Here is a 26,251-nt window from a genome sequence, read left to right as displayed (position 1 = left end):
AAATTTTATAAAGGAAGATCAAGCGGGGTTTCTTCCCAAAAGGCAAATAAGAGACAATATCAGAACTGTTGTAAATATTGTAGAATATTATGAAAGACATCCAGAAAAGGAAGTAGCATTATTCTTTGCGGACGCAAAGAAAGCATTTGACAATTTAAATTGGGATTTTATGTTTGCAGTAATGGTGAAAATGGAGCTGGGAGAAAGCTTTATAAGAATGATAAAAGCAATATATACTGAACAACGTGCAAGGCTATGTATAAATGCTGATCTTACAGAAGACATGATAATTAGTAAAAGTACAAGACAAGGTTGTCCACTTTCCCCACTGTTGTTTATAATGACACTTGAAATATTACTGATGCAAATTCAAGAAGATAAATAGAAGGATTAAAAATTAAAGGATTTACTTACAAATACAGAGCATTTGCAGATGATACAATGTTTATATATGAAAACCCCCTACAAGTCACACCTTTGTTGTTAGCCAAAATACAAGAATATGGGGAGTTGCCGGGACTTTGTATTAATAAAGAAAAATCAAAACTTCTATGTAAAAATATGCAAATAAATAAGGAACAAGAATTGCAGAGACTAACGGGCTGTGAAGTTACCTCCAAGGTAAAATATTTGGGTGTGGCGATAACAATGATGAATATTAATTTGTTCAAAAATCATTATGAGAAGCTATGGCGTAAAATAGATGAAGATATGTTAAAGTGGAATAAACTTAATTTGTCACTGTTGGGTAGAATAGCCGCAATTAAAATGAATATTCTACCAAGAATAATGTATTTGTTTCAAACTATTCCGATTGTGAAAGACAGTAAACAATTTAATAAAGAAAAAATTCAGAGTTGATGTGGGTGGGGAAGAAACCAAGAATTAAAATGAAAATTTTAACAGATGCAAAAGAGAGAGGCAGATTTCAATTACCAGACTTAAAATTATATCATGAAGCAGTTTGCTTAATATGGATAAAAGAATGGATAATGTTGTTAAACAAAAAACTTTTAGCGTTGGAAGGTCATGGAAATGAATTTGGCTGGCACGCTTATATGTATTATGGGAAAAAAGATAGATGGCTTTTTCTCTCACCATTATATAAGAAACAGCTTGTGAAATACATGGATGAAATATAAGAAATATGGAGATGAGAGAAAACCGTTATAGATAGTGCCAGCAGAAGTGATAAAAATAACAGCTGAGACGGGTGAAGAAAAGTGGTTGCATATAATCAACTATTAAAAATACAAAGTGGCAAAATAGAATTGAAAACTGCTGAAGAGCTGAATAATAAATATGATTGGTTTTAAATGCAACAAATAAAGAGCTTGGTGGAGAATGACATTAAAACTGAAGGAATAAGAAAAGAGCAAACAGAAATGGAAAAAGTTCTGCTTGGAGACAATGAAAAATTAATTTCAAAATTATATAAATTACTTTTAAAATGGTCTACGGAAGATGAAGTAGTGAAATCTCAAAGGATTAAGTGGGCAATTAATGTAAATAAAGAAATACAGATGGAAATTTAGGAATATTTGTGGAAGAAATCTATGAAGCTTTCGACGTATCATAGTATTAAAGAGAACTGTTTTAGAATGGTGTATAGATGGTATATAACTCCTAAGAAATTGGCAAAGATGAATAATAAGATGCCAGACAGATGTTAGAAATGTAAAAAACATGAAGGTTCTTTCTACCATATGTGGTGGACTTGTGAAGAACAAAAAAGTATTGGCAGATGATTCAACAAGAAATTTCTAGGATCTTGGGATATGAATTTAAGAAAGTTGCAGAGACTTTTCTGTTGGGATTACAAATGGAAAAATTTCCAAAAGAAGATAGAACTGTAATTTGGTACTTGCTTTCAGCTGCTAGGACATTATATGCGCAGTTGTGGAAGCAAGAAAAAATACCAGAGAAATGGGATTGGATTGTTAAAGTTATGACATGGAGTGAAATGGACAAATTAACAAGAATTTTAAGAGACTATGATTTAGAAGTTTTTAAGATGGAGTGGAAAAAGTTCAGAAGATATGTAGAAAAAGAGTGGAAAATAAAAGGACATTGGACAATTTTTGATAATGATTAAGTTTTAGAAAAAGGAGAATATTGATTTTTGTTTTTATTAGTTAAGGGTACCTTTAAACATTAATACTTTAGGTAAATAACGGGGGAGGGGTGGGTAGAAAGTAATATATGGGATAGATAAAATAAGTTATTAATGATGCAAGAAATATAATTTGTTACCATATGTTACCAAAAAAAATTGTTTTAACACACGATACTCCAGGTGAGGTCTTACCAGAGCAGAGTAAAGCGATACCATCACTTCATGTGATCTGGACACTATAATGGGTCATCTAGTCCAACCCCCTGCACAATGCAGGAAACTCACAAATACCTACCCCTAAATTCACAGGATCTTCATTGCTGTCAGATGGCCATCTAGCCTCTGTTTAAAAACCTCCAAGGAAGGAGAGCCCACCACCTCCCGAGGAAGCCTGTCCCACTGAGGAACCTCTCTAACGGGTAGGAAGTTCTTCCTAATGTTGAGCCAGAAACTCTTTTGATTTAATTTCAACCCATTAGTTCTGATCCTGCCTTCTGGAGCCACAGAAAAGAATTCCACACCATCCTCTAGATGACAGCCCTTCAAGGACTTGAAGATGGTGATCCTATCACCTCTCAGTCGCCTTCTCTCCAGGCTAAACATCCCCAGCTCCTTCAACCTTTCCTCATAGGGCTTGGTCTCCAGACCCTTCACCATCTTCATTGCCCTCCTCTGGATATGTTCCAGCTCATCTAAAACCTTCTTAAATATTTGTCAGGGATGCTTTAAGTCATCCTGTAGTGATGCAGGGTGGTGGTGGACTGGATGGTCTTTAGGTGCACTTCCAACATTTAGGTTCTGGGATTCCAACACCTATACAATATTAAATATTAAAACTTCCTAAAAATGCAGCCCATGGGCAGGAGCAGAGAGACCATAAAAGCGGTTTCAAAAGCTTGACCAAAAAGGGGCCCAAGACATTTTCAGTACTTGAGGGACCGCTATATCAAAGAAGGACATAATCGAGAATCTTTAGCTCTTTTAACGATCTCCTCAAATCACACCTTCCCTCCTGTGGGCAATGCTGGCATATCAAATGCCCATTTTCCAAACTGCAGAAAGCAAACAGGCTGGCGAGGCTCCCTGGAAAGGACATTTCGCAAGTTCTATAACACCGAAAAGCCTCCGTACGGGCATGCTGCCAGGTGTGAGTGCCGCTTCACTACTCAGCCCCAGGGTGTTCTCCTTTGATAATAACAACGTATTCATCAGCACCTGAAATCCAATGAATAGCCCAAACTGCCTCTAAGTACGTTTCAGAAGGGGCTTGAGAGGCACGCAGGCATGCGTCATAGAAGATCACAGTTCTCTTCTGGCCCTGCTGAGCCTGAAAAAAATGTCATAATTCCAACGCCGGTCTCCAGACCGTTCTGTTGACGTTCAGCAGTGTGAGTTTCCTGAACCGGAGTGCCAAAAGATGTTGTTTGTAAGGGAAACTGCCTTCCTAGAACATGAGACCATATGTGAGAGTGGATTTCCCTGCAGACGCTGGGAGGAGCATCTGTTTCCCTCCTACGCAGACCTTTTGTTGAACAGCAAGATTCATAAGACGCCTTGCAGCTCCAAAGCACCTGGAGGGACCCAGGAGAGCACTTGGCCTCATGTTCAGCTACCTGCTGGTTCCGATGTAAGATGGAAAGAACGAGGTGTCCACAGGATCTCCACAGCAAGCAACTGCTCCTGTACCACAGATTCTTCAGCCTTTTTGGAAGAAGCCAGTTTCTCTGCTTATCCCTGCCAGGATTTTACTGTGTAAATCCGGATGTACACATTATTTAGTGTTATGTGAACGCACCATTAGTTTACATTTATCCCTGATAAATTCATTTTATTGGTTTTGGCCCAGTTTTCCAGCCTTGTCTTGGCTTAGAGAGTAATTCTAAGCAGGTCGACTCAGAATCCTTTACAAGTGGAGTTGATGTGGCTTACTCCTGGGAAAGAGGATGGTGCCTTTACAGAACACTCACACAACGCTAAATAATGTGCACATCCAGATTTACACTGCAAAATCTGGATGTAAAACACATTATTTAGTGCAGCATGAACGCACCATTAGTCTTTCATCCGGTGAGTGAATTCCTAACTATCCCTATTTTTTCCCCACAGAAGAAAGTGTTGGGCAGCCATTTTGTCCTTCACAGTCAAATAAATTTGGCAACAAGGGATGGGGGATGAGGCGGACTTTAGCTCTGTCGCTAGGGTTGCCAACTCTGGGTTGGGAAATTCCTGGAGATTTGGCTGTAGGGACTGAGGAAGGTGTTGTTTGGGGAGGGGAGAGACGGACTTCGGTGGGGTATGCTACCAAATAGCAGGGGTTCCCTATGTAGTCTCGGTGGGCACCATGTTGACTGTGATGCCCACCAAGTGTTTTCAGAAAGTGGGTGGGGTGTGGAGTTTTGCCCAACAGCACATACGATTGGCTATTGGAGATTAGATGCAAATTTTGTTAGAAGTTGCTTCAGCGGCATCTCCCCCACCCCTGGAACAAGGATCTCCATTGGGTTGCAGAAGGTTAGCTAGCTTGGTGTAGTGGTTAAGCGTGCAGACTTTTATCTGGGAGAACCGGGTTTGATTCCCACTCCACTTGCAGCTGCTGGAACGGCCTTGGGTCAGCCATAGCTCTCTCTCAGAGGTTGTCCTTGAAAGGGCAGCTTCTGTCAGAGCTCTCTCAGCCCAACCCACCTCACAGGGTGTCTGTTGTGGGGGAAGAAGAGACAGGAGATTGTAAGTTGCTCTGAGTCTCTGATTCAGAGAGAAGGGCAGGGTATAAATCTTCAGTCTTCTTCTTCTTCTCTGCTTGCATCATTTAGAAAGGGAAGAAGAAGAAGACTACTGCCTGTCAGTCTGTAAACCACGTAAAACAGAATTGTTCAGAATGGCTTTTTTATGTATCTAACACTACAGCTGTAGTGTTACAACATAATGGTTTAAGAAGGTGCTTTTATAAAGGCTAGGGGAACTGTGTATCGTGCGCAGGCCTCAGATTCAATGGGAGTTCACAGGAGCACAGCTCCTGAACCTTTCTGAGAGTTTCACCTCCTTGTCCATTGAATAGTAGGTCCAGCTGCATAACAATCCCTGGATGAACTCCACCACCTTTTTTTCTACAAAACGACCCCTGATCATGCGTATAATCTCTTTACTGTATTTATTGTCCCACTTTTGCTGCTTTGTGTTTATCCTTAGGTAATACCGCTTTCTGTGTTTTTTACATATTCCTAATCCTTCCGCTTTATTTCAGATGGCTGTAATACCAATCCTATTGCATTGCTTATGAGATGTCTCATCCTGTTGATGGCATGTATTAGCACTGCGTTTAAATCCTCGAGTTTTTAAAATAAATAAATAAATAAATAAATGGTTTTATTGAAAAATATGCAACCACACAAGATATAACTCAATAGTGCTTTTGAGATATCTACAAATCTAGTCAACTTGGATAGATAGATAGATAGATAGATAGATAGATAGATAGATAGATAGATAGATAGATAGATAGATAGATAGATGATAGATAGATAGATAGATAGATAGATAGATAGATAGATAGATAGATAGATAGATAGATAGATAGATAAATTTATTGTCATTGTTCTCAACAAAAAGAGAGCAACGAAATGAGGTGCTCTTCCACAAACATACCAACACATCAAACACACATATTCATAAACCATTTAAAATAACAGCCGATAACACAGCCACACACAGCCACAAACAACACACATCCACAGAGCACTGAGCTGCAGCAAGTGATTGCGCCGCCATCTTGTTACCTATCATGCCAAAGGGCAAAGGAATCTGGGAAAAAGGAATCTGAGGAAAGACCAGGAGGGAACCAAGACTGGCCCAAATAAGTAGACAAAGGTGATACGGATGGAGCAAGTTTGGCACACCTGCGATCCCAGATACATAATAAAAGAGGAGATCAGGGTTGCCAGACGTACCAGAGTCAACAGGATGCCTCATAGTAGAGAAACATAAAAGTAAAGGCGGTCCCCTGTGCAAGCACCAGTCGTTTCCGACTCTGGGGTGACGTTGCTTTCGCAATGTTTTCACAGCAGACTTTTTACGGGGTGGTTTGCCATTGCCTTCCCCAGTCTTTTACACCTTCCCCCCCAGCAAGCTGGGAGGTCCTTTAACCGACCTCGGAAGGATGGAAAGCTGAGACAACCTGGAGCCGGCTACCTGAACCAGCTTCCACTGGGATCGAACTCAGATCATGAGCAGAGGGCTCCAACTGCAGTACTGCTGCTTTACCACTCTGCCCCACAGGGCTCTTAACAGCAGAGAAAGATATCTTTGGTTTACTAGAATTCCAGATGAAACAAATCCTTGCGTTTCCATGAAAAAAGTAAACTGTGAACATGTTAGACAAGTAGACGAGCGAGCGACCCGATTAACAACTTGCTCCTGTTCATGCTCACATGCCAGAGAAGTGCCATCCAGATGTCTTTTTGCAGCAGTTGGTTTCGATGGCTTGAGGCTCCGTCTCAAAGAGTGATTTGATGGTCGAGGATTTGGGCAGTAATTGCCCTTGTAATGATCTCCTCAGCATGGGAAACCTTGTAGTAGTGATTGCGATGAGGGGGGTGATCCCTGGGAAGAGTGAGCTGATTCCGATACGTGAGCTATGGAGATAATGGTGGAAGCATGTACAGTTTTAACATTTGGTGCATGCACGTTTTGCTCATAATGGCTTATGGTAAATGACATCCTTTTGCAGACTCTTCAACCCCTGGGTGAAGAAGCAAGAATACAAGAGATGGTTGTTGTAGTTTTTACAGGTTGCACGACTGTGGTCCTGGCATTGTGAGACCTGATGTTTCGCCAGCTACTGTGACTGGCATCCTCAGAAAACTGGAGTTCTTTCTGGGTCAAATTGAGAAGAAGTTGGTAGGCAGGTAATTTATATCTACTCAAGCAGGCGCAGTAGGACTGAGTTATTATCTTGTGGGAGTTTACAAGATTATGCATGGGATAGAGAAAGCAGAGAAAGGAGTCCTTTTCTCCCTTTCTCACAATACAAGCACTCGTGGGTACTCAATGAAATTGCTGAGCAGTCGGGTTAGAACGGATAAAAGGATGTACTTCTTCACCCCAAGGGTGATTAACATGTGGAATTCACTGCCACAGGAGGTGGTGGCGGATACAAGCATAGCCAGCCTCAAGAGGGGATTGGAGAAACATCTGGAGCAGAGGTCCATCAGTGGCTGTTAGCCACAGCATATTGTTGGAGGCAAGTGATGCTCTGTATTCTTGGTGCTTGGGGGGGCACAGTGGGAAGGCTTCTAGTGTCCTGGTCCCACTGGTGGACCTCCTGATGGCACTTGGTTTTTTTGGCCTCTGTGTGACACAGAGTGTTGGACTGAGTGGGCCATTGGCCTGATCCAACATGGCTTCTGTTATGTTCTTATGAGCTTCCTTTGTCTGTGACATGCTTAGTGGAGGAGTTTACCTGAGGGGTTTCTTTTGTATATGGATTAGCTATAGAAATTCTAATCTTGTCTGTAGTGCTGTTGGAAGCTGTAGGGCATTTTGTGGTTTCAGGACTGGAAGCCATGCCCTATTCATTGTTAAACTCCCTTCCTTCCTGTTGAAATTGTGCTTATGTTTATGGATTTCAGTGGCTTCTCTGTGTAATCTGACATGGTAATTGGATGTGTTGTCCAGCATTACAGTGTCTTGGAATAAGATCCTGTGTCCTGTTTGAGTTAGGCTGTGTTCAGCCACTGCTGATTTTTCAGGTTGGCCAACTCTGCTGTGTCTTTCATGTTCTTTTATTCTTGTCTGGATGCTACATTGTGTGGTCCCGATGTAAACTTGTCCACAACTGCAGGGTATGAGATATACTCCTGCAGAAACGAGGAGGTCTCTTCTGTCTTTTGCTGATCGTAGCATCTGATGTATTTCTCTGGTGGGTCTAGACCCTGTTTGTAGGTTATGTTTCTTCAAAGGTGTTCCCATCTGATCAGTGATTCCTTTGATAAATGGCAAAAACACCTTTTTTCCTGGATACTGTTTTTCTTCAGTTGTTTGTTTAATCCTTGGTTTAATTGCTCTTCTGATTTCATTCTTAGAGTAGCCATTTGCTTGAAGTGCATGGTTTAGATGATTTAGTTCATCACTGAGAAAATGTGGTTCCCATATTCCCCTTGCACAGTCTACTAGTATGAGAGATGTCTGGAGAAAATGGATAAAGAGCCACATCACTTTTCCTAGTTTTCTAATCGCTGATGCATGCTTCCTTCCTTCCTGCGGAGCACTTTTCAGGTGTTACAACTGCCTACCTTCAGAGGTCCCTGGCCTAGGTGGCCCATGCTAGCCTGACCTCATAAGAACATAAGAGAAGCCATGTTGGATCAGGCCAACAGCCCATCAAGTCCAACACTCTGTGTCACACAGTGGCAAAAAATTTTATATACACACATACACTGTGGCTAATAGCCACTGATGGACCTGTGCTCCATATTTTTATCTAAACCCCTCTTGAAGGTGGCTATACTTGTGGCCGCCACCACCTCCTGTGGCAGTGAATTCCACATGTTAATCACCCTTTGGGTGAAGAAGGACTTCCTTTTATCCGTTTCATCAGATCTTGGAAGCTAAGCAGGGCTCGCCCTGGTTAGTACTCGGATGGGAGACCACCAAGGAAGTCTGGGGTTGCTACGCAGAGGCAGGCAATGGCCAACCACCTCTGAACATCTCTTGCATTGACGTAGATGACCCAGGCTAGATCAACTTTGTCAGATGTCGGAAGCTAAGCAGGATCAGCCTTGTTTATACTTGGATGGGAGACCACCAAGGAATTTTGAAGTCACTACACAGCAGCACGCAATGGCAAGCCACTTCTGAATGTCTCTTGCCTTGAGGAAATCTACATAGCACAAAGGCTCTTAGGGAACAGGTGGCCGCAACCACGCCTGGTCACAGGGCGAGACATGATAGAGATCTCAGTCTTCATGCCCTGCTGGCTCTCCAGAGGAACTGGTTGGCCACTGTGTGAGAGAGGAGGCTGGACTAGATGGACCCTCATTGGTCTGATCCAGCAGGGCTCTTCTGATGTTCTTATGAAGGCCTCAACCTCTCTGCCCTGTTGTTGGCCCTCCAGAAGAACCAGTTGGCCACTGGGTGAGAGGATGCTGGACTAGATGGACCACTGATCTAATCCAGCAGGGCTCTTCTTATGTTCTTAGGAAGGCCTTGGCCACTGTGCCCTGATGTTGCCTGTCCAGAAGAAATGATTGGCCACTGGGTGAGACAGGATGCTGGACTAGATGGACCCTTGCTGGTCTGATCCAGCAGGGCTCTTCTGAGGTTCTTATGACATAACCTTTGTAGAAAACCAACAGGATTTCGAGATCGGGGAGGATTTTTGTGCCATTTCCAAAGATGTCTTTACAATGATTTGGGCTGGTCTCAGAATATGTCTTCTTTAAGTGTTTCTTTTTCAGACCGTAAAGTTCATAGCTTTGCTTCCAGACTTGTTCTCTTCATCTGTAGTTAAATGCAAGTCTGTAACGTCATGCCAGCTAGCCTTGAAAAGGTCAAAGGAAGCATCCCGGAAAGAAAAAAATATATGTATGTCTAAATGGCCCTTCTCCTGTGAGCATCATTAAGTATCGTACCCTTCGCACTCCAGCTTCATTTCATTTTGGTCAATATTGTTTTGAGTTTTAATATAAAAAATGTTTTCATTTATATATTATGTGTGTTCAGCCACCCACAAACTACCTTAATAGAATGCTGGGGAAAATCAATATGTAGTTTACCGTGAGTATTCCTAAGAGGAGATACATTACCGAAGTGCTTACTGTTTGCCATGATTCTGCAAAAAAACAAGTCTGTTCTGTCGAGAGCCACAATAGAACAGTGAAAGAAGGGCAAGCGTTCTACCTCTGGGAAATTCATTTGTTTGTTTGCCTCTTGGGAGCATTTTTAATGCCGTCTTTCAGGGTCCTCAAGTGCAGCACCCATATAAAACAAGGAAACATTTGAACAGTTAAAAACAACATTTCACGTTACAATCCAAATAAACGCCACTGAGGATGTTCTCCGCAGCTGAGAACGAAACGTCTGGAAGAAAAACTTTCTCCAGTAGAACACGGCACTTGAGCCCGAAGATTCTACAAACCCTAACAAATAAAAACACATAGCAGTCCATACCAAAAGAGGGCCAATAATGGTTAAGAACATGAGAACATAAGAGAAGCTATGTTGGATCAGGCCAGTGGCCCATCCAGTCCAACACTCTATAAGAACATAAGAGAAGCCATGTTGGATTAGGCCATCCAGTCCAATACTCTGTGTCACACAGTGCACCCCCCCCCCAAAAAAAACCACACCAGGTGCTATCAGGAGATCCACCATTGGGGCCAAAACACTAGAAGCCCCCAAACTGAACTTTCTTTATTCCCTACTTATAACATGGAGAGAGGTACATGGGATGGTAACAGATGGGCACAACCACTCCTACTCATATGGCGGGACATGATAAAGATCTTGGCCTCTGTGCCCTGTTGTTGGCCCTCCAAAGGAACTGGTTGGCCACTGTGTGAGGCAGGATGCTGGACTAGATGGACCCTCCCTGGTCTGATCCAGCAGGGCTCTTCTTGGGGGTTCCTTCCTTCCTTCTACCTCCTCCCTCCCTCCCTCCCTCCTTCCTTCTTTCTCCCTCCCTCCCTTCCTCACTTCCTCCTTCCCTCCCTCCTTCCTTCCCTCCTTCCTTCTTTCTCCCTCCCTCCCTTCCTCCTTCCCTCCCTCCTTCCCTCCCTCCCTCCTTCCTTCTTTCTCCCTCCCTCCCTCCCTCCCTCCTTCTTTCTCCCTCCCTTCCTCACTTCCTCCTTCCTTCCCTCCCTCCCTCCCTCCTTCGTTCTTTCTCCCTTCCTCACTTCCTCCTTCCCTCCCTCCCTCCTTCCCTCCCTCCTTCCTTCTTTCTCCCTCCCTCCCTTCCTCACTTCCTCCTTCCCTCCCTCCTTCCTTCCCTCCTTCCTTCTTTCTCCTTCCCTCCCTTCCTCACTTCCTCCTTCCCTCCCTTCCCTCCTTCCTTCTTTCTCCCCTCCCTTCCTCACTTCCTCCTTCCCTCCCTCCTTCCCTCCCTCCCTCCTTCCTTCTTTCTCCCTCCCTCCCTCCTTCCCTCCTTCCTTCTTTCTCCCTTCCTCACTTCCTCCTTCCCTCCCTCCCTCCTTCCCTCCCTCCTTCCTTCTTTCTCCCTCCCTCCCTTCCTCACTTCCTCCTTCCCTCCCTCCTTCTTTCTTTCTTTCTCCCTCCCTCCCTTTCTCCCTCCCTCCTTCCCTCCCTCCTTCCTTCTTTCTCCCTCCCTCCCTTCCTCACTTCCTCCTTCCCTCCCTCCCTCCTTCCCTCCTTCTCTCCCTCCCTTCCTCCCTCCCTCCCTCCTCCCTCCCTTCCTTTCTCCCTCCCTCCCTCCCACATCTGAAGTTTATGTCTTGCGACTCTCAAACATCTGATGCTTATTCTACATAGCTCTTACGTTAAGCAAGTTTGGATACCCCTGCTCTAGGGCATCTGATTTCTGTTACCTGGAGATGAACTGAAACTCTGGGAAATCTCCCAGCTCCACCTGGATGTTGTCAACCCTACATGGTTGGATTTCCCCGCACATTGCCACTCATGCTTGGCTAGGCTGCCGTCTGGAGCAGCGGGCTGTTTTATTGCATGCCTGGTTTGTGGATCCTTTGCATTTGACCCCCTGTGATTTATTTGCTTGGTGCATTTGAGGGGGGGGGGATTTTCTTTTTTTACAGTTTTGGGGTTTGATGTCAGAAGCTGTTAATCGTTCAGTGCTCTGCAGCCCTGATGTTTAACCGCCGCCGGCAGCATTGAGAGACGGGCTGCTCGCTTCAGCCGGCCAATGCCTATTTGAAAACAATGCCTGGGCTTGGAGTCCAAAGAGTTTTTGTGGCCCTGCGTCAAAGGCCTCCTTCATTGTCAGCGGCTGCAAATTCTATTGTAATAAAAGCGGAACGGTGGTGCTTTTGAGCCAGCACCAAATAAACACAGAGTTCTCGTGTTGACGTCGCCAAAAAAGCTTCCTGTTAAAATCAAATCTTTTTTAAAAAACATCTAATGGGGTTTTATGTTGCCACAAAATCAAATCCTCCCCTCTGATTCTAGTAACGTCTATATTTTCTACTGAAATCAGTCCTCAAAAAGGTTCTAGGGAGAATAGTGGGAAATCCTTGGGTGATCCAATCAGTAAAGCAACAAGAGTTTTTTTTTTTTTGTCACCACGTGGCACCCAATCACAGACTCTTTATTTCAACAGGAGGTATGACCTGCTAATGAATATTACAAATCTTTGTTGTACTTTTAGGGGGGGAGGGAAGGGGGAAAATGCACTTACTTTAGAACGTGCATAGGTGTTATTACTCATTGTTAAGGAAACGTAGCTAAATAAGACACAAAAGACTCAGTTTTGATTGAAATAAGACATTGTACAATTTTATAGATTATTTGCAATGCTTTATTTATTACTTGCTCTTCGTATGTGAAGATGTCATTATTCCTCGTTTATTATTTAGTTTTTGAAAAAGAAACATGATATTTGAAAGGGGGGGGGGAAGGTTGCCAACTCGAAGTTGGGGGAATTCCAAGAGATTGGGGGGCGAAGCTTGGGGAAGCCGAGTTTGGGGAGGGGAGGTGCTGCAGTGTGGCGTAATGCCATTTAGTTAATGCCCCACCTCTCCAAAGCAGCCATTTTCTCCAGGGGAACTGACCTCTGCAGTCTGGAGAGAAGCCAAAATGCCAAGAGATCTCCTGCCCCCCTCTGCAGGCTGACCACCCATGTCTATTTGACAAAGATCCGGGTGAATAATAGCCATGTTGGTCTGAAGCGACAGCACAAAGTTGGAGCCCAGTTTCAACCAACAAAGTGCTAAGTCACTCCATTCTTGCTTATACCACAAATCAAACTTTGTTGGTCTTAAAGATGGCCTCAAATGTCATTCTCACATCAGTTTGGGAAATCAGCCCAGACTGTTCACAGGAAGGTCAGATGCTGAAGCTGAAGCTCAAATCCTTTGGCCACCAAATGAGAAGGGAGCACTCCCTGGAGAAGACCCTGATGCTGGGAAAGACATCACCCTGCCAACAAAAGTCCATATAGTTATTCCCAGTAGTAATGCATGGCTGTGAGAGCTGGACCATAAGGAAGGCTGAGCGCAGAATAGATGCTTTTGAGATGTGGTGCTGGAGAAGAATCTTGAGAGTCTCTTGGACTGCAAGAAGATCCAATCAGCCAGTCCTAAAGGAAATCAACTTTGACTGTTCTCTGGAAGGTCAAATGCTGAAGCTGAAGCTCAAAGACTTTGGCCACCCAATGAGAAGGGAACACTCACTGGAGAAGACCCTGATGCTGGGAAAGACAGAAGGCAAAAAGGAGAAGGCGACGGCAAAAGAGGAGATGGCTGGACAGCGTTACTGATGTAACTAACATGAATTTGAGCAGACTTCGGAAGATGGTGGAAGACAGGAGGGCCTGGCGTGACTTTGTCCATGGGATCGCAAAGAGTCAAACTCGACTGTGCGACTGAACAACAAAAAAGGCATCTGTGTGAGTGTGAGTGTGTGTGTCTCTCTCTCTGTCTCTGTAAATATAGAATTACAAAATGGCCACAGAGAGAAATAGTAAGCTGTGCAAATTGAGTAGTTGATATAGGGACTCCTCAGGGGCTGAGTTTTGAGAATCTTTAATAAATAGAATTTGAGGGCATTTTTGGAGGGAACAACATGCCTGGAAAGAGGTGGGGAAACCTGTCCCTGCTTCTTTCACACGATTCTGGTCGCTTGTATAGCTACATAAACTGTGTAAATATAGAGGCACACCAGCTACTGGATGAGATGAAGAAAATGAAGGGTGGGCATGTTTTTCCACCTCACTGCCACACTTCAATGGTACTTTTAAAACCCTACTTTTTGAGAGAGTCTGCTGTCTCTCTTGTTCAGTGGAGCTTATTCCCATGGGAAAAGCTTGTGTCTCACCTCTGTTTGATTGACAGTGTGCTTCAAGGTTCTGGTGGTGTCTACTTGAGTCCGTTTGCTCCTGGTTTGTTGCTGTTCTTTTGGGCTTTTTGCTCTGAATCCTTTTGCAGCCCTTATTCCATTCAACATAGCAGAAAGCCAAGTGGTTTGCTTTTTTATAATATTGATTTTAGACGAGGTTTGTATTGGGGAACCTAGATTAAATTTTTGTCACAGTGGCTCTCAGCAGCTCTGGGTTTAGGACTGGACAAGGACATCCACAATCTGCAACGCCTGGTTCTGTAGCTCTGGCCGCAGCTGCGGAAAGCCCGTGCTGCTCAGCCTGGTTGTGAACTCAAGAAGAATGTCCTTAGGGAACATTGAGGTGATCTGGTTAGAAGTTTGCCTCTGTTTGCCCTCAAGGAAGTTCAAGCCAGTCTCATCTGGTATGTTCGAACTGAACTTTGTGGCAGGTTTTCCTGAATCACAGCTTGAGACCACTTCTCTGGTCCCAACTTCTATCCTGTATCTGAGTCAGCCCCCTGCCTTTTTGAACCTGAGACCTGTAGTCTTGGTATTTGGGGGGTGTACAGTGGGAGGGCTTCAGGAGTTCTGGCCCCACTGGTGGACCTCCTGATGGCACTTTTTTTTGGCCACTGTGTGACACAGAGTGTTGGACTGGATGGGCCATCGACCTGATCCAACATGGCTTCTCTTATGTTCTTAAGCAAGTTTGGCCACCTCTGGTCTAGTGACCCACCTCGGGTTGTCCCAGCTCCCTCATGTTGAATGGTTCCTCAGTGCAGGGCCACAAGGATCTTCTCTCAACTGTCAACCAAATCTCATCCCCTGCTGGTCCTCTGCACGCAGCACCTCCCTCCCTCTTCCCAACGTCCAAGCTGTCTTTTTGTGGCATTTGAGGAAGTGCCGTTTCTGAACGGTTGAGAAGTTAAATGCCGTGAGTTATATGGGCTTAATTAATATTTCAGTCGGGAGAGGAGCGAAGATCTGCTCTGACAAGTGCTCTGGGATTGGCTGAGGAGGCGACTGATGTGATTGCAACACGACTTTGGCACCTGCGGAAAATATGCAAGAGACCCGATTATTGCTAAATGTCTTTATTTATCTCCACCAAATGTTATTTAGCTAGCAAAATGAGATTAATCAAGCAGCATTTTGTGAGAGAAAATAACATTAATTGGGAGCCCAAGGCCAGCGTTGAAAAGCCGGAGTGCGGGTGACAGAAGGCGGGCCTTTCATCTGCAGAAGAGAAGGAAGGGGGCACGGTCGGCAGAGCTGTCTGTGTGCCGTGGGAGGAGATAAGGGACTATCTGCAGCTTTACACCTTATGCACAATGGATGGGCCGGTCTATGATATTACTCACGGGTGACTTTGTTTGGTTGTGTCTGAAGAAAAGGCTGGAGCAGTAAGGTTGGCAACCTGCAAGTGGGGTGGAGACCTCCAGGAATAACAACTGATCTTCAAACCTTTTATTTGTTATATTGAAATGACTATACTTACTAATATTATCATTGGTGATATTATTATTTTCCTTATTGTACTAATATATTAAGGCGTCATCTTTTACTTTGTATTATGTAATATTTTGTAGTATATAACTATGAGCCTTTTAGTGAATGATAATAATAAAATCGTTACAACAACAACAAAGAAACTTTTCTTAGCACTTGGGGTGTGTGCTCCCAGGGGCAGCAAATTGGAGATCCCTGATCTAAACCCATTAGATTTGACTTCTCAGCCATGAAAAAGGTAAAAAAGGTACAGGTAGTCCCCTGTGCAAGCACCAGTTGTTTCCGACTCTTGAGTGATGTTGTGTAACGACTTTTTCACAGCAGACTTTTTACAGGGTGGTTTGCCCTTGCCTTCCCCAGTCATTTACACTCTCCGCCCCCCCCCCCCCCCGCAAGCTGAGTACTCCTTTGACCGACCTCAGAAGGATGGAAGGCTGAGTCAACCTGGAGCCGGCTACCTGAACCCAGCTTCCGCTGAGATTGAACTCAGGTCATGAGCAGAGACTTTCAACTGCAGTACTGCAGCTTTACCATTCTGCTCCACGGGGCTCTTACCAGCAAGCCGGGTACTCATTTTACCAGCTTTGGAAGGATGGAAGGCTGAGTCAACCTTGTGCCGGCTACCTAACCCCAGCTTCTGCTGGGATCGAACTCAGGTCATGAGCAGAGACCTTCGACTGCAGTACTACAGCTTTAGCACTCTGCACCATGGGGCTGCAATATGAAAAATGTACAGTTGTACTAAATAAGTGGCATCCGTGTTGGCATTTCATAATAATTTTATCATATTTCTGTGTAACTCCACAAAATGCATGTATTAACATATAATAAGGGTAATTACCAAACATGCTGTTGGAAGTGCAGATTGTAATTTCGCAGCTGACGTTACAAATGCCTCTATAAAAGTGTTCCCACTCGAGGGTGTATTTATTCTCTGCATTATGAATACGGCATCTTTGGCTGATAGTATCATAAACCATCATCCTAGATTTCTTGCTGATAGCAAGAAAAGAGTTTGCTGCCGGGGCGTGAACGATGAAAGCAGACGTCGCCCAGACCATTTCAGCAAATAATTTAGCAATTAAGACACTTGCATGGTTGCTAAACAAACGACTTCCTACGAAATGTATGCTTTCACACAATGGCAACTGAACATTGATTTTTCTAGTCCATTATAACTGAAACAAACTGCAAAAAAAAAGAAAAAAGAAAAAAAGGGAAGGGTACAAAAGGTTGGATTTCTGGCAGGAGATTCCCTCTAAGCTGCAGTCTTACGAGCCAAAATTCTACTTTGTGAGCTACTGGCATTAAAGTTGTGAGGTGCTGGCATTAAACTTAAGAGTTACTGCATAAATTATTGTGCTTTGGGGCCATTTTTCCTGAGCTAAGACAAAAAATGTGTGAGCGGAGGGCTAAAAACCTGTGAGCTGGCTCACGCAAATTCAGCTTAGAGGGAACACTGCCACAATCTGTCCTAAAATCCTGTGTCCAAGGAGGACAACTGAAGTAGGACAACAGTCAACAGACTTCTTTTGTCTGTAGGCGACTGGCTTCAGCTCTCTCTGCTTCCGCTAATGGAGCCTTGGAAATCCAGAACAATGGCATTGGCTGGTATACCACCATTATCTGTTTGGATGGCGGATTTCATTCTAGGAGAAGGACGACCTTCTTTTGTGCTCGTGCTAAGCTGGTGCTATTCAGCCACCTCCACTCTGCAAAAAGTTTCTTGCGTGGCTTGTTTGCTTCCTTCTCGATGCCGCTAATTAGCTTGTAAATATGACCTGAAGCCAGCTGAAGGTTGAGTCTGCCTGCTCGTAATACAGGCCCTCGTTTCTGTCCCCATCTGCTTGGAATGCATCTGGCTAATGGGCATCAGGGATGCCAGCCTCCAGATGGGAGCTGGGGATCCCCGGGAATTGCAGCTCATCCCAGATTACAGAGATCCGTTTCCTTGGCGAAAGGAAAGGTCCCCTGTGCAAGCACCAGTCGTTTCCGACTCTGGGGTGACGTTGCTTTCACAGTGTTTTCACGGCAGACTTTTTATGGGGCGGTTTGCCATTGCCTTCCCCAGTCTTTTTACACTTTCCCCACAGCAAGCTGGGGACTCATTTGACCGACCTCGGAAAATGGAAGGCTGAGTCAACCGTGAATCGGCTACCTGAAAACCCAGCTACCACCGGGGATTGAACTCAGGTCATGAGCAGAGTTTAGAACTGCAGTACTGCAGCTTTACCACTTTGCGCCAAGGGACTCTGTAAGCATGGGGGGAAAGGAAAGGAAAGGTCCCCTGTGCAAGCACCAGTCGTTTCCAACTCTGGGGTGACGTTGCTTTCACAACGTTTTCATGGCAGACTTTTGATGGGGTGGTTTGCCCTTGCCTTCCCCGGTCATCTATACTTTCCCCCCCAGCAAGCTGGGGACTCCTTTGACCGACCTCGGAAGGATGGAAGGCGGAGTCAACCTCGAGCCAGCTACCTGAAAACCCAGCTTCTGCCAGGGATCAAACTCAGGTCATGAGCAGAGCTTAGGACTGCAGTACTGCAGCTTTACCATTCTGCGCCATGGGGCTCTTAGTTCTCTTGGAGCAGGGGTCATTTTGTAGAAAGAAAGGTGGTAGAGCTCATCCAAGGATTGTTATGCAGCTGCACCTACTATTATGAACATATGAAGCTGCCTTATACTGAATCAGACCCTCAGTCCATCAAAGTCAGTATTGTCTACTCAGACTGGCAGCGGCTCTCCAGGGTCTCCAGCTGAGGTTTTTCACACTTATCTGGACCCTTTTTAGTTGGAGATGCCAGGGATTGAACCTAGGACCTTCTGCTTACCAAGCAGATGCTCTACCACTGAGCTACTGTCCCTCCCCAATTCAATGGGCAAGGTGGGGAGGAGGAGGTGGAACTCTCAGAAAGGTTCAGGAGCTGTGCTCCTCTGAGCTCCCACTGAATCAGAGGCCTGCCTTGGAGAAAAGGGGTGCTTCAGAAGGTGGGTTCTTAGCCTGTCCTCCCCAGGCTCCATCCCCAAATCTTCAGGAGTTTTGCAACTTAGATCTGGCAACCCTACCCTCAGTCAGGGTCATAAAATCCTATAATCACAGAGTTGGAAGGCCCTCCAGGGTCATTTAGTCCAACCCCCTGACAATGCAGGAAACTCACAAACACTTCCCCATAAATTCACAGGATCCTCATTGCTGTCAGATGACCATCTAGCCTCTGTTTAAAAACCTTCAAGGAAAGAGAGTCCACCACCTCCCAAGGAGGAAGCCTGTTCCACTGAGGAACCGTTCTAACTGTCAGGAAGTTCTTCCTAATGTTGAGCTGGAAACTCTTTTGATTTAATTTCAACCCCTTGGTTTTGGTCCTACATTCCGGGGCCACAGAAAACAATTCCACACCCTCCTCTATAGGACAGCCCTTCAAGTACTTGAAGATGGTGATCCTATCACCTCTTAGCCATCACCTTTCCACGCTAAACATCCCCAGCTCCTTCAACCTTTCCTCATAGGACTTGGTCTCCAGACCCCTCACCATCTTCATCACCCTCCTCTGGACCCGTTCCAGCTTGTCTATATCCTTCTTAAAATGTGGTGCCCAAAACTGAACACAATACTCCAGGTGAGGTCTTACCAGAGCAGAGTAAAGCGATACCATCACATCACGTGATCTGGACACTAGACTTCTGTTGATATAGCCCAAAATTGCATTTGCCTTCATAGCCACCTCATCACACTGTTGACTCATGTTCAGCATATGATCCGGGCCTTCTAGGCCTGGGCCTTCTAGGGAGGCCAACCTCCAGGTGTGACCTGGGGATCCCCCCCAGAATTACAGTTCCTCTCCAGACAACAGAGATTAGTTCCCCTGGAGAAAATGGCTGCCCTGGAGGGAGGATTCTATGGGATTGTACCCCATGGAGGTCCCTTTCTCCCCCCAGGCTCCATCCCCAAATCTCCAGGTGAGTAAAGACAGCACAACCGAAGTTATAGTGACCAAATAACTAAGACTGTATTAGTTATTCAACAAAATCAAACAAATATGTTCAACAGAAGACTAAATAACAATAACAATTTCCCAAAAGTTTCACACTTCCATCCAAGGAGTCCCATTGAACAGGAGGTCGACTGGATTGGAGAGCCAGTTTGGTGTACTGGTGAAGTGTGCAGACTCTTATCTGGGAGAACCGGGTTTGATTCCCCACTCCTCCACTTGCAGCTGCTGGAATGGCCTTGGGTCAGCCATAGGTCTGGCAAAGGTTGTCCTTGAAAGGGCAGCTGTTGTGAAAGTCCTCTCAGCCCCACCCACTTCACAGGGTGTCTGTTGTGGGAGAGGAAGATAAAGGAGATTGTGAGCCTCTCTGAGACTCTGTCCTTGAAAGGGCAGCTTCTGGGAGAGCTCTCTCAGCCCCACCTGCCTCATAGGGTGTCTGTTGTGGGGGAGGAAGGGAAAGGAGATTGTAGGCCACTCTGAGACTCTGTCCTTGAAAGGGCAGCTTCTGGGAGAGCTCTCTCAGCCCCACCCACCTCCCAGGGTGTCTGTTTTGGGGGAGGAAAGGAAAGGAGATTGTGAGCCGCTCTGAGAGTCTTCAGAGCGGAGGGTGGGATATAAATCCAATATCTTCTTCTTCTTCTTCTTCTATCCCTGCTTCGAATCCTCTTCTAACCCAGGGGGCTCCAACCACTTCTCTCAACCCAAGGCAAAAGCTTGGAAAAAATATCAAAGTGTTTCTGATGCATCAATAAGGTGCAAAAAGCTGCAAAAACCACGAGATTCTTTTTCAAGGTGTCCAAAGGCTGCCCATCCAATTCCCAATGGACAAATGGGACAGAAAGTCTCCAGTAAGATTTGGCACTGAACTCCAACCTCCAACTGGGACCTTGGGATCCCCCCCCCCCAGAATTGCAGTTCCTCTCCAGGCAACAGAGATCAGTTCTCCTGGAGAAAATGGCTGCTCTGGAGGGTGGACTCTGCATTGTACCCCACTGTTCTCCCCCAGGCTCCATCCCCAAGTTGCCAGTAGTGCCTCTCCACCCCCTGCTGGTGGCCAAGGGGGGAACCTGACCCTCCAAAAGGGACAGTTCCTGTGGACATGGGTAACCCACGCCAGTGTAATCTCTAAAAAAAAAAAAAAGGCCAACGCTATGCTGGGAATTATTAGGAAGGGAATTGAAAACAAATCAGCCAGTATCTTAATGCCCCTGTATAAATCGACGGTGATGCCTCATTTGGAGTACTGTGTACAGTTTTGGTCACCGCACCTCAAAAAAAACTATTATAGCATTGGAAAAAGTGCCGAAAAGGGCAACTAGAATGATTAAAGGGTTGGAACACTTTCCCTATGAAGAAATGTTAAAACGCTTGGGGCTCTTTAGCTTGGAGAAACGTCGACTGCAGAGTGGCATGATGATAGAGGTTTACAGGATTATGCATGGGATAGAGAAGGCAGAGAAAGAAGTCCTTTTCTCCCTTTCTTACAATATGAGAACTCGTGGACGTTCAATGAAATCGCTGAGCAGTCAGGTTAAAACATATAAAAAGAAGTCCTTCTTCACCCAAAGGGTGATTAACACATGGAATTCAGTGCCACAGGTGGTGGCAGCGGCTACAAGCATAGCCAGCTTCAAGAGGGGATGGGATAAACATCTGGAGCAGAGGTCCATCAGTGGCTATTAGCCACAGGGTATTGATGGAACTCTCTGTCTGGGGCAGCGATGCTCTGTATTCTTGGTGCTTAGGGGGGGGCACAGTGGGAGGGCTTCTAGTGTCCTGGCCCCACTGATGGACCTCTTGATGTCACCTGAGTTTTTGGCCACTGTGTGACACAGAACGTTGGACTGGATGGGCCTTTGGTCTGATGCAACATGGTGTCAAGAATCTACCCCTACACTGTATCCTCTTGCCATAAACTAGCCAGACAATGCATATCAGTAACCCTGAACACTTTTGTAATTGATGAGTGAAACGGTCTGCATTCCAATCTGAAATATATAATTGTTGCTTTGCTTTGCTTTTGCTTTTGGCTAGTGGACGCATCCCCAAATGTTATCTTAGAAGCTTGTTAACATGGCAACCAAGGTCGCGCTGGAGGAGATCAGGAGAGCTAGTAGATAGAGCACCTGGACTGAAGGAGGGAGGAAGAGAGGAGTGGAAAGCCCGCCAAATGTACCCACTATTTTTACCACGCTTTGCTTGAATTGGTAACGGCCCACCGAGGGTATATAGGTGGTGCTTTTAGGCTGGGACCCCAGTTTTAGCAACTTCTTGTATTGCCTTGATGCTTGGAATAAATGTCTGAAATTATCCTCTGCATGTTCCTTGACTCTGGGGTCTGACACGTGGCTTCTCTTATGTACACATATCTGTGATCGCAAGGACCATAAGATCCATGTGTGTGTGAAATATTTTGTCAAATGAACCGCAAGGGGTCCTTCGTACACAACTGGAAGCTGGGCATGGATCCCTACATGGCCTCCTGTGAAAACTTGTTAACTGACTGCCGGAGAGCTCAAACAGCTCACCTTGACAAGGAGGCCAAAAACATCAGCAAGGATGATGTCATTTTGGCAGGCCCTCGGTTGTAACGTTGGCACATTTCACAGGGAACAGGCCTGTTTCCAAGATCAGCTGTCTGAGGTCAAGAATAAAGCGAATGAACAACCGAAACAGAAAGACCGAGCCGTTCTTGCCGTACTTTGCAGTGGTTCGGGCGGGAGAAAAATCGTTACAAAGAGCCTCAGTGGTTCAAGTGAATCTCTGGGAAAAAGGAGGGATACCATTTATGTTTAGACAGAATGCTTCTGAAGTACAAGTCATTGAAATAGGTGGCATAAATGTGGCCTGATTATATTATACTGATTATGTTATGTTCTTCTATTAGGCAGATTCGTGAAACATAGGCCTACCTGACAGTGGCTGCTAGCCATAACTAAAGGAAACCTCCACATTCAAAGGCAATAGACTGTGCCAGGAGTAGGGTTGCCACCTCCAGGTTGGGAAATTCCTAGAGATTTGGGGGATTGAGGGGCTTCATTGGGCTATAATGCCATAGAGTCCACCTTTCAAAGCAGGCATTTCCTCAGGGGAACTGTTCTCTGTCACCTGGAGATCAATTCTAATCTCAAGACATCTCCAGTCACCACCTGGAGGTTAGCGACCCTAGGAGGAAGAATTAGTGGAGGGCCTTGGCTTCTGTGCTCTGTTGTTGGCCATCCAGAGGAACTAGGGTTGCCCAGTCCAATTCAAGAAATATCTTGGGACTTTGGGGGTGGAGCCAAGAGACATTGGGGGTGGAGCCAGGAGCAAGGGTGTGGCAAGCATAATTGAACTCCAAAGGGAGCTCTGGCCATCACATTTAAAGGGACTACGCACCTTTTAAATGCCTTCCGTCCATTAGAAATAATGAAAGATAGGGGCACCTCATTTTGGGGCTCATAGAATCGGACCCCCTGCTCCAATCCTTTTGAAACTTGGAGGGTATTTTGGGGAGAGGCACTGGATGCTATGCTGTAAATTTGATGCCTCTACCACACAAACAACCTCCCCAGAGCCCCAGATACCTGCAGATCCATTCTCCGTTATACCCTATAGGAATCAGCCTCCATAGGGCATAATGGAGTTCCCAGCAGACATTTCCCTCCTCCCCCCCCCCCGCTTTCTGATGACCCTGAAGTGGGGGGAGGGCCTCCAAACCGGGGGATCCCCTGCCCCCACCTGGGGATTGGTAACACTAAGAGGAACTGGCTGGCCACTGAATGAGATAGGATGGTGGAGCAGGAGGATCACTATATGTTCCAGTAGGACCCTTCTTATGTTCTTATACTGAAAAGAGATTTTTAAAAATAGAATGTTTTTCTCTCTTAGGGAATGATGTACCTAGAAGAGAGACGCTTGGTTCACCGAGACTTGGCAGCCCGAAATGTCCTGGTGAAATCCCCGAATCACGTGAAGATCACAGACTTTGGTCTCGCCAGGCTACTGGAAGGGGACGAGAAGGAATACAGCGCGGATGGAGGAAAGGTGGGTGTGGCTGACTCCTCAAAGAGGGCAGGGTTCGAAAACAGCTTCACCTGGAAGTTCTTCCTCATCGTACCGTTTGGCTCATAAATATACTATTACTATTATTATTATTATTATTATTATTATTATTATTATTATTATTATTATTATTATTATTATTATTATTTACTTTAGTTTTCTATCCTGCCCTCACCCTGGAGGGTCATTAAAACACAATTTAAGGTTACAATTTAAACACAATAAAATTTAAGAATTACAATAAATAAATATTATGTGCATCATAATTATTCTTTATTGATCGCTTTTTCTAGATGCCCATTAAATGGATGGCTCTTGAGTGTATACATTACAGAAAATTCACACATCAGACCGACGTTTGGAGCTATGGTAAATCTGGATCTCTGTGTTTATATTCAATGATTAACCATTTTCTGTGTCCTGCCCATACATACTCTTTCACTGCACAGTTGACATTTCTCCTTTTCTTAACAGACAAACAGGGCTGCCCCTGCCTGCCACTAGGCAAACTAGGGGATAGCCCAGGGCTCCGGCCTTTTGAGTGCGCCAAATTGGGTGCCCAAGGAGTGGAGGGGGGCAGGAGTTAGCCTTTCCTAGGGTGCCAGACAGTCTAGGGCTGAACATGCAGAAGCGGTAGCTGAGTGGCTCAGGTGTTTGATGACGGAGCCTTCAGGTTCAAACTTTAGCATCACCCGTTAAGGTGTGCCCTTCCAGCATTCTTGTAATATTGTTTTTCATCCAGATTTCATACAGGGCACTGTTTTTTTTAAATATATATATCTTGGGTTGTTTTGTTGTTACCAGTTTGGGATTTTCCCAGGGCATTTTCACAAATTCGAGGACATTATTTTTGTCATTTCCCACTGCCTGAGGCCCTCATTTCTGTCCCCATCTGCTTGGAATGCATTTGGCTAATACGGAATAGGGACTCATGTTCCCTCTAAACCAGGGGTGGCCAAGGGTAGCTCTCCAGATGTTTTTGGCCTACAGCTCCCATCAGCCTCAGCCATTGGCCATGCTGGCTGGGGCTGATGGGAGTTGTAGGCAAAAAAACATCTGGAGAGCTACCCTTGGCCACTCCTGCTCTAAACTGTGAGCAAAAATTCTACTTTGTGAGCTATTGACATTAAAGTTGTGAGCTACTGCATCAGATAGAAGAAGACGACATTGGATTTATATTCCGCCCTCCACTCAAGAGACTCAGAGCAGCTCCCAATATCCTTTATCTCCCTCCCCCACAACAGACACCCTGTGAGGTGGGTGGAGTTGAGAGGACTCACACAGCAGCTGCCCTTTCAAGGACAACCTCTGCTAGAGCTATGGCTGACCGAAGGCCATTCCAGCAGCTCCAAGTGAAGGAGTGGGGAATCAAACCTGGTTCTCCTAGATAAGAGTCCACGCACTTAACCACCACACCAAACTGGCTCTTCCAAGGACAACTCCTGCGATAGCTATGGCTGACCCAAGGCCATTCCAGCAGCTGCAAGGGGAGGAGTGGGGAATCAAATCCGGTTCTCCCAGATAAGAGTCCACGCACTTAACCACTACACCAAACTGGCTCTCTCCACATTGGCTCTTTATGAGCCAATTAGTGTGCTCAGAGGTCATTCTTCCTGAGCAGGCTGAGCCAAGACAAAAACATGCGAGTCAGAGGCTAAAACAACTGTGAGCTACCTCGCATGAACTCAGCTTAGAGGGAACACTGGATGCCAGCCATCAGGTGGGACCTGGGTAGGGGTGGGATTCTAGCAGGAGCTCCTTTGCCTATTAGGCCACACCCCCCAATGCAGCCAATCCTCCGAGAGCTTACAAAAACGCCTTGTAAGCTCTTGGGGAGTTGGCTACATCAGGGGTGTGTGGCTTTATATGCTAGAATCCCACCCCTGGACCTGGGTATCCTGCAGAATTACAGCTCATCTCCAGTCTACAGAGATCAGTTCCCCTGGATAAAATGGCTGCTTTGGAGGGAGGACTCTCTGGCACTGGGCCACACTGAGGTCTCTGCCCTCCCCAGGCTCCATTTCCAAATCTCCAGAAGTTCCAAACCCAGTTCTGGCAACTGAAACCCCCCCACCCTCGGTGGCCAAGGGGCACCTGAGAACCCTAATGGGGACTATTCCTTTGAGCATGGATAACCTACTCCAGTATAATCCCTGATCGCAGAGGGAGGGAATGGAGAAAGCCAGCCCCGGACTTCCTGCGCCACATCATCGCTTTTGGAGGTTTCTCCTGTCCAATGGCATCATTCTGCGACAGCAAAGCCCACCTCCTCAGCCAGAAGATGATGGGTGCATTCCTGGATTCCCTCGAGTTGTTGCAGTGGCCATTTTCTCTCCATTTTATTGTTCACTGATTGAATGGTGTTATATCGCTATAGCAGTATAGTGAGACATGTTCCAGGCTCCCTGAATTTCCAGTTTTCAGAGGTTCTTTTGAGAGAGTGAATCTCTAACTCAGGGGTGGCCAAATGTGTTTAACATAAGAGCCACATAGAGTAAACGTCAGATGTTTGAGAGCCACAAGACGTGAACATCAGATGTTTGAGAGCAGGCAGGGAGGAAGGCAAGTAAATAGACGGGGGAGGGAGAGGTAGAAC

At 45.5% G+C, this 26,251-nt stretch overlaps 1 protein-coding gene across 1 annotated transcript in view; it reads left to right on the top strand.

Moving 5' to 3' along the window:
* The window catches only part of ERBB4 (erb-b2 receptor tyrosine kinase 4), a 535,358-nt gene that overhangs the window by 464,491 nt on the left and 44,616 nt on the right, over positions 1–26,251 (top strand). Inside the window, exons 18-19 of the mRNA XM_060257067.1 lie at positions 23,482–23,637; positions 23,949–24,024. Coding sequence (XP_060113050.1) covers positions 23,482–23,637; positions 23,949–24,024 — 232 coding nt within the window. The remainder of the gene's footprint in view (positions 1–23,481; positions 23,638–23,948; positions 24,025–26,251) is intronic.

The sequence above is a fragment of the Heteronotia binoei genome, chromosome 16, assembly GCF_032191835.1.
Source record: "Heteronotia binoei isolate CCM8104 ecotype False Entrance Well chromosome 16, APGP_CSIRO_Hbin_v1, whole genome shotgun sequence".
NCBI lineage: Eukaryota > Metazoa > Chordata > Lepidosauria > Squamata > Gekkonidae > Heteronotia > Heteronotia binoei.
This window is presented reverse-complemented; position numbering and strand designations above follow the sequence as displayed.